A 9,558-nucleotide genomic window follows, 5' to 3' on the forward strand; every position below is an offset into this window, starting at 1 on the left:
AGATGACGCTCTAAGAACGATGTGCTCAGGCTGAATGTGCTGTCATGCATAGTTGTGCAGATGCGCGAAGTGCATCAGCTGTCTCTGTTAACCATTTGGCTCAACATTATGAGTTCAGCATCAATTAATCATCACCTTTATTCGCCTTTTAAAGATCACCAATTGGTTAGCATTTCGTGTCCACCCAGTGTCCCTTATAGCCAGCTATTCACATGACTGCAGTTCTCACCTTGCCCTTTCGCTTTTGTTTTTATTCATGAGTATTGCATCTGGCAGGACCCCCACATAAAATCTGTAAGTGTGAATCATTTGCCCGCAGATATAACAAGATAAGCAATTTGGTGCAAATCGCCCTAAGGGGTGTGAAGGAATTTATGCTCAGAGCAATCTCACAACAAAACATTGTCGTTTCACATGCCTATGTTGAAAGGTTGTTGTAATCTTGCAGATGACCTTTGTGGAGGATGAACCAGACATCGGTGCCAAAATAACAATGGATACTAAATATTATTTATTAAAAAAAACTAACGAAGCAACATTATGTCTGTAGCTGGGAAGGAATATGTGAAAAATCATGAAGATTGGGCACTTCTGGATGAGCTTTTGATTTTTCCTCTTTTTAGTCAACTTTAGCATGGGGCTGAAGAATTTTTATAGGCACTGTATATTGCATAAACACAACATATAACAGTGCTGTGCAAAAGTCTTGCGCCAAGATTCTAGTGTTAGGTATTGCAGCAAAACCAATACATTTGTATTCTTTCATCTGTTCTGTCAGTAGCTGCAATTCATGAAAATGTGGCACTTCTGGATAAGTTTTTGATTTTTGTCAGGGTGTTAGGTATGGGCCTAAGGTTTTCAAAAATCCATCGATACAAGTTGGGGTGGCCCCCCTAGTGGCAGTTATCCATAAAATCCAAAATGGCCCCCGCCGAAAAGAGAAAAGGTTATATCTCAGCTTACTTTAGTCTTAAATTGTTGTATAATGTTTTTTTCTCTACTTTGTTTGATACAAGGAATCCAATTTTGATATGTTCTTCTTCTTTTAAGTCAATTTCTATGTTGAATCTAGTATCATAGTCATATTTAGCTTAAACTGTCAATATCTCTGAAAAAGTCACATTGAAATATTACTCAGGTCCCTATACCCATATTTTTACCTCCAAGGTATGCTTTTCTTTGTTGATTGGACAGGTCACTATCACTATAGTGTCAAAAATTCAGAACTATGCCACAGTGAAAAGTTACAGTATATTAGGCTTTTCACCATGTTAAGGATCAATATTACATTTTAGTCAAATAACACAAAAAAAAACAATTCATACTTAAACCAGAGACTTTCAAAATGAGGAGACACAGCATTCAAAAAATCCTCCATAGAAATGCATGAGCTTAGTTTGTAACGGCAATATGGCAGTTTTCTACGCAAATCACACCCCTTCCGCGGCAAAATGTTGACATGTGAATACATTGAGCCAATCATGTGCTGTGTTGTGAATACATTGAGCCAATAATGTGGTGTGTTGTGAAGACATCGTGTCAATCATGTGTTGTGATCTCGCCGCTGGAGCAAGATTGGTGTCGTAAAGCCTTGCGCACGTGCATTTCTGCTGAAATGGATGCCCGATGAGTGCCGAAAAAGCGTTGCAATATGGCCGCCGAGTGGAGGGACTTGCCTAAAAGGACTTTGCTTAAACATCATGTATTTATTCAAAGATTTTTGGTTTCACTCTTCATCATTATTAGTACAGCCTCCCTCACACTTGCACAATGTGGTACAGCAAAGTCCAGCTCGGTGGCACCATTGTCACCATGTTAGCATTGCATTGTCACCATGTCAGGAAGAGGAAGCAGACACACGAATCATGCTACATTTATGTCATACTGCCGAACAGGGTCACATCAAGGCTTACCTAAGGACAGTAGATAGTGATGTGGTTGTGCTGGCCATCAATGTGTTCCAGGAGTCAGGCCTCTCAGAGCTGTGGATTGGATTTGGATCAGGGAAGGCATATAAAGATATTCCAATCCACCACATCTCAGAAATGCTGGGACCTCAAAAATGTCAAGCACTGCCCCTCTTCCATGCGTTCACAGGATGTGACGTTGTATCAGCAATGTATGGAATTGGCAAAAAAACTGCATGGATTGCGTGGGCAGCTTACCCAGAATTCTGATCACCCAAGACCCAACCAGCCTCACACTGGAATCAGTGCACCTGCAAGTTCTCAAACGCTGGACTGTACTCATGTATAGTAAGAACTGCGGTGTCGAGTCAGTCAATGAAACCCAAAAGCTTCTTTCCACTCATGGCCTCAAGTCCCTGGATTCAATCCCCCCGACCCATCATGCCTTATTCCAGCATGGAAAGCGTGCCCTGCACACTGCAGCTTTTGTCTGGAAGCAGTCCCTCTCCAAAACTCCAGAGATTCCAGACCCCAGTGAGTGGGGTTGGGAATGGAATGACAGAACCAAAGTCTGGGGGCCGTATTGGACAGATCTGGAAGATGCCAGCAAGGGATGCCCACTCCTCCTCAACTGTGGCTGTGTGGTTGCCTGTATGGGAAAAGAAAAGCATACTTTGGAGTTGAAAAAAAATATGGGTCTAGGGACCTGAGTATTGCAATGTGACTTTTTCAGAGATATTGACAGTTTATAAGTGATAGCAATTATTTTAGGGTTTCAAAACTACTTTTAGTTAGCCATGTGGCCCCTCTTGGTATTAAACAAAGGCATCCTCCCCTCCCCCAATGAAATGCTAATGTACTGGTTCCAAGGGCTATCAGATCCACAAGACAAATGATGTTACCTTGCTATACTGAATCCATATGTCATGAAATGTAAATATGTTTGGTATCATTGTAATAGTCTCAGTACAAGGATTGTAATGATTTGATTGTGAGAATGTTTGGAACATTCTATAAGTGATATTTATGATATATAAGATATCTCTTCTCATGCTATTCGGATAGGTGTGAAGTAGGTGTGAGTAGGTGTGTCTGATGCCATCTGGAGAACCAACCATGTGGGATTGTTTTGGCGCCAATTCTTTCTTTGTTTAACCCATACAAACTTGCATTGTAAGAACTAGAAGATGGAGTACTGACGAAGAGAGAGAGGTTGATCCAGCAGAGGCCATGGCCTACATAGACCATTTTTTACCCTCTCTGCTTGTAACAGAATAAACCTGATTCCTGAGTGTTCCTGAAGTTTGCCAGTCTAAGTTAATATAAGTAATTATATCCACCCACAATTACTTCCATGAGTTAAATGTGACTATGATACTAGATTCAACATGGAAATTGACATAAAATAAGAACATATCAAAATTGGGTTCCATGTATCAAACAATGTAGAGAAAATACATTATACAACAATTTAAGACTGAAGGAAGCGGAGATATAACCTTTTCTCTTTTCGGCGGGGGCCATTTTGGATTTTATGGATAACTGCCACTAGGGGGGCCACCCCAACTTGTATTCATGGATTTTTGAAAACCTTAGGCCTATACCTAACACCCTGCCAAAAATCAAAAACTTATCCAGAAGTGCCAAATTTTTATGAATTGCATCCTAGCTACTGACAGAACAGATGAAAGAATACAAATGTATTGGTTTTGCTTTAAGGACACCAATTTTCTTTGTGAATGGAATTAAAATAACCCCACATAATCACATACCCTTCAACATGCCTAGATTGGGATGGTTTTATTTCAGTTATCCTAATAGCTGGTTTGATTTGCATTGAGAGATCATCTTATGGAAAGTACTCCATGCCAATCGTGAGATATGGTAAAGGGTATGTGATGATGTGGGGTTATTTCTTTTAATTCCAAAGGCCAAGGGTATCAGGATGTGTAGTACCCTGGATCCATGAAATAACTGGCCTTTAAAAATACAAATCTGCCTGCCTCTATGAGAATTCAACATAGGGGTATGAATACTTATGCAACCTGTATTTTAATGAAGAACATTTATTTATTTATGATACATTATTCATTCACAAAGAAAATTGGTGTCCTTAAGGTTGGATTTTCCTCATTTTTTTAATTAAGGCATTACGATCCAATTCCAAAAGATTTTAATTCCTATTTTTAATCAACTTGAGCATAGGGCTGAAGACTTTTTATAGGCACTGCACAGTATGTGCAAGGTACATAGCCTGCCAGATTACCTATTATAGAGAATTATTTGCTGGACAAAATACTTTGACGTCGAGTTATGTGTTGTGCTGATCAAATTTACTACCATTGCTTTAGCTGCAATTTCATAGCTTTACTTACAAAACAATAAAGGAACAAACACAATGTAGCAATTTGGCATTGACAGTTTTACTGTACAGAAAATAAATATTCCACTTTCAAACTGAAAACAAAAAACTCAACAATGAATTTACATGTCTCTTCAAAAAAGTAGATGCATTCTTGTTTTCCCATCTTTCTTCCAAAAATATAATTGAAAATATACTCTGCAAGCTATCTTAATGCTTATAGACCATTTTATCATTTTTGGCTCATTTATTACAATAATTATTTGCCATTTCATTAAATTTAAACTCATCATTTCATTATTAACAAACGTTTTTGGTGGTTACATCAGTTTACAACTGGGAAAGCGCAAAAACATGAAGCACTTCCTGATAATGGAATATCAAAAGATACAAGTCACAGTAAAATAAAAAAAAAACAACAACAACCGACTTGACTAAAAAAAAGAAATGAATTCAGCATTTTACAACAGCTACAAGAGCAGCATGTGATGCTCTTTAATACTGGAAATAATACAACTACTCTACAGACAGCACAGCACTGGGAAAAGCTTTAGCAACGCAAACACAGGACCAAAACAATACACTCAGACCACAGGAGCGTCATGGACCAATGAAATGGATTATAGCTAAGTCTCTATAGAGACAGGCAGGAAGAACACATATCGTTGTGAACCACAGGACCACTGCACACAAGGTACGCTAACTGTGATCAATCCTGCTATTATTGACAAGCATAAAGCGTTAGGTGTAGTGGCGCGGCAGGCTTGTTGTCGCTGTGTTTGAACTTAAATAGGTAAATAATGCTAATTGGATAATGAATACATTTTTTTTTTAAATAAGAGAACATTAAGTATATTAAGTGCTTGATATACAGCACTCACTGGCTCATTCATTCAGTTTTTGAGACCTACATCACTGTTGTGAATCCATTCAATATGAAATGGATATTGTTTTGTATGCAACAATACAAATATCTGCCACCAGAGGGCCAGTGAAAAGCCTCCATTCTAAAGTCCATTCTCCATTCTACCCTGTATGTTCACAGTGACACTGAAGGTGTATTCAGACTAACTGCGAGCCTCCTGATTGTCGTTTCTAGACACTAGTGTGTGTGTGTGGGTGGGGGGGGGGGGTTCTGGGCTAGAACTGCGCCCCCTACTGGAGCTGATAAGTGCAATGCCACACCGAGTGTATCCACACACAACACAGCACACAGCACAGAGTACATCACACATGTGGCATGAAAGTGCTATTTATGCCCACGCGTGCGGACATACTGTGCACACAGCCATATGTACATATATAAGATACAAGCCAGAGCACCAAGAGAACATGGAGTGAGCACATGGGTTATTCAAACAACGAAATCACTGAACAGATGAAATAGCTTAATAATGCATCGAACATAAAATACAATAGAACACACATGAGAAAATAATTTCTTGGTAAACTGTACAAGGAGACACGTATACGTAGAGTACATTAGATACTATGGCAGGCTACAGCACATGCTTTGAATAGTGAGGGGGACTAATGCATGGGGGTCTTAACGTCAGTTTAGCAGCAGCATGGGCAAAACAGATGTCCAAAAGAAAAGCTGTCGATCACTCTGAGTTCATAAAGTGAAATGTGAGTTTTCACAGTGCGATACATTCATATTGCGTCCACAGACTTTACAGACAATGCTCGAGGACTACCTGATGGGAGGGAGACTAGGGGAGTGCTTGCGACGAACCACGCCGGCTCTCTAGACGCGCCGTTGAATGAGATTGTTCTTGTCCGGTTCTAGAAACTCCTCCACGAGAACAGATGTCACTTTTTTCAGCTCATCCTCCAGATTTGTGATGTCACTGCAAAAAGAAAAAAAAAAAAAACACATAATATGAAATTACTAATATAAATATAATTTGAATAAAACTACACATTAGAACTCTGTTTACATGCAGGAATACAGCACCCCCGCAATCCCTTGCATGTTACTATTGCACCAGCTGCACCACACGTATCAGCCAAGCATTCATGTTCCTGGGCTGCTCCTTCTCCACGCACTCTGCTCTCATGCACACTTGTTATTGCACTTACACAGTCAGCAGAACCGCACACTACAACACTATAATGGTAGCAGTGGAACTGAATGATGCACACTAGAAAATATATAAAACATGTTGAACTCCTGCCCTTCTGCACGACTGTGCTGCTCCTCAACTCCACTGCAAATGTGGAGGGAACTCTTAAACAACTCTTTTGTTTGTCAGTAATGGCAGATATACTCTTTTGTTTGTCAGTAATGGCAGATATAACTTATACTCTTTTGTTTGTCAGTAATGGCAGATATAACTTATACTCTTTTGTTTGTCAGTAATGGCAGATATAACTTATACTCTTTTGTTTGTCAGTAATGGCAGATATACTCTTTTGTTTGTCAGTAATGGCAGATATAACTTATACTCTTTTGTTTGTCAGTAATGGCAGATATAACTTATACTCTTTTGTTTGTCAGTAATGGCAGATATAACTTATACTCTTTTGTTTGTCAGTAATGGCAGATATAACTTATACACTTTTGTTTGTCAGTAATGGCAGATATAACTTATAATCTTTTGTTTGTCAGTAATGGCAGATATAACTTATACACTGTAGCACTTGGCATATCTTAGGAAAACAACAATTCAAGTTTTGTATAAAAAATGTCTTAGAAGTCAGACTAAAAAACAAAATAAATATTATCTTGCAAATGTTTTTTAGATTTTTAAACAAACAACAGGATATGACTGGGATGGCAACATAAAAGTAGCCATCTACAACAATGGTAGGAAAAGCAAAAAAAAGAAATGAATAGAGAAATGAAGAGAGAGAAAATAGAACAGGAGAATAAAATAGAAAAGTGATGTTGCTATTCTTCATATCACTACACTCAGCATCTCTCAAAGCTGCAGCAGAGCCTTCATGTTAGTGAGTTACTGACTCTGAGCACGCTCTCTCTCCTTTGCCCCCTCTCTCTGTCTCTTCCTTCATCTCTCTCTCTCTCTCTCTCTCTCTCTCTCTCTCTCTCTCTCTCTCTCTCTCTCTCTCTCTCTCTCTCTCTCTCTCTCTCTCTCTCTCTCTCTCTCTCTCTCTCTCTCTCTCTCTCTCTCTAGCTTGGCAGGAGTGGCACAGACGCCTGGGGCGCTGACCTCTTTCCGGGCGGCACGCAGAACTCGGTGTAGAACTTGATCTTGGGCTCAGTCCCACTGGTCCGCAGAGTGGCCACGATGCCGTTCTGCAGCGTGAAGGTGACCATCTGACTGCTCTTGGTCACTGGAAGCACCTGTAGAAAGGGAGGAACTCATCAGTCAACACAAGACACTTTCATTTGTACAAAGGTAACTGCATCATGAGGATATTCAATTAGTTACAGTTCATTTGGATAGTCCGCCGACAGGGACAGATGGTTTGTTGAATTCAGAACTGAAAGACTTTCATTAGTTCACTGGAACTGAAGATGGGAAGCCCTGCTGTTTTTGTAAGGATTATCAAAGGCCTGGGCACCTATACTTTTTGGCTAACTGCTTACATTGTGCCACTTCAGTTGTTTTGGGTAAAAGCACCGGGCACAGGACTAAATGCAAATGTATTTGTGCACCATGAATATGATGCTGTGATACTGCAAACAATCAATCAACAAAATACCAACTTGATGTGAGACACTTACACATTTTTGGTCAGGTTGGCTGCTGTCATACCCTGTGGTCACGTCTCGGACGTTCACAATGTTGTATCCCCCACAAGACTTCGGATACACGTTCTCGCCCTCAAAGTTTCGAAGGCGTGTGAAGATTCTCTTCACTGTGGGTGGGTCATTACAAATGACGTAGGAGGTTTTGGAAATGTGGTAACCGTAGCTGAAGGAAAAATAGAAACATTTACAGTAATTTCCTGTGTATTGGCTGCATTGTGTATAAACCGCAGGGAAGTGTTTTATGCAAGTAAAAAAAATAAAATAATTAATACCACATTAACTGCCCCTGTGTATTAACCTCCTAGCTGAAGACATTTAGCAAAACTTAATGTATAAACCGCGGCTAATAGTTGGGAAACTACGGTATAACCCTTGTTAGTGTGAACCCCTTAAAAATACTGACACGTACAACACACAGCTGGAACACAGTGGGCGATAACAACTAGCAATTTCTCTCAGGTGTCTGTAGCTTATAAATAAGATAAGAAATAACATAAAATTAAATGTTAAATTATAAAGGAAATCTGACTATACCAGGATCATGATTTCAATTCCTGGAGAGTAAATGAATACTGATCCCAATCTGATATACTTAACCTGTTATAAAAAGTTGATTTGACATGTCTACTATCTGTATTACACCTGAGCGTGTACAATTCTCGAGGCAGTCAACCGGCTCTTACGTTTCATAGATGTTCTGCAGTTGCTGGTTCAGCGTCAGGTTCTTGGTATGGAGATATGCAGCCATTTCTGCCACCACCACCGCTGCGCTCACACCATCCTTATCAGGAACCATGGTTCCACACAGGAACCCTGGGAACCACCACACAGCACATAAGGACAGGCTATCGGCATCCAGTGGAAAACATTGATTTCGTCCACAGATTACTGGGTCCAAGTCAATGAGCCCTCTCTAACTGCATGGATCTTTTAGGCGGGGATCACATTGGCCAGCAGCAAGCGGCAGGTTTCCTAATGTTCTCTACGGTTCTGCAGCGGAACGGTGGCAACGCTAGCGTTGAACAAGCTGAGTGTTGAACTTGGTTCAACTTCCAAACCGCAACGCGAGCGTATTCAAATGTCAGTTTAGGCAAACCGTTTGCCACTGGCCAATGTGATCCCCGCCTTACAGTCTACATTGCGCATCACTGTATGCTAGTGTTGTACTGATGGTGTCCCTACACAAACAATAATGCATTAGGATTTGTCATACTCACACAAGACAATGGTGAAAATGCCATTGAATGACTGGATTAAAAGAATGATGATAATTGTCTTGTGTGCTTAGACATAGACTTAAACAGAAAGACACTCCAGGGTTTGATTGTAGGGATTGCAGACAAAGTAAGTATGTCAGGAATACTCTGTACAAGAAACAACAGCTGCACTCACCAATAGACTCCTCAAAGGAGAAGATGACCTCATTTCCCGTTTTTTCCAGCTCGTGAATTTTGTTTCCAATCCATTTGAAGCCAGGTAGCGTCTCCTGCAGAGAGAGGTCAAGTCACTAACATAAAACACACACACACACAAACACACACACACAGTACTAATGTCATGCACACACACAC

At 40.1% G+C, this 9,558-nt stretch overlaps 1 protein-coding gene across 4 annotated transcripts in view; it reads right to left on the reverse strand.

The window, feature by feature from the left end:
• Window positions 1-4,310: 4,310 nt before the first annotated feature.
• pgm2l1 (phosphoglucomutase 2-like 1) overlaps window positions 4,311-9,558 on the reverse strand; it is a 26,345-nt gene continuing 21,097 nt past the window's right edge. For all 4 annotated transcript variants that reach the window (XM_048264942.1, XM_048264941.1, XM_048264943.1 and 1 more), the window contains 5 exons: window positions 9,380-9,473; window positions 8,671-8,800; window positions 7,961-8,150; window positions 7,443-7,576; window positions 4,311-6,119 (listed from right to left, as the gene is read on the reverse strand). In XM_048264942.1, the coding sequence (XP_048120899.1) occupies window positions 6,017-6,119; window positions 7,443-7,576; window positions 7,961-8,150; window positions 8,671-8,800; window positions 9,380-9,473 (651 nt within the window). In that variant the 3' untranslated portion in view covers window positions 4,311-6,016. The remainder of the gene's footprint in view (window positions 6,120-7,442; window positions 7,577-7,960; window positions 8,151-8,670; window positions 8,801-9,379; window positions 9,474-9,558) is intronic.

Source organism: Alosa alosa, chromosome 15 (genome assembly GCF_017589495.1).
Source record: "Alosa alosa isolate M-15738 ecotype Scorff River chromosome 15, AALO_Geno_1.1, whole genome shotgun sequence".
Lineage (NCBI taxonomy): Eukaryota > Metazoa > Chordata > Actinopteri > Clupeiformes > Clupeidae > Alosa > Alosa alosa.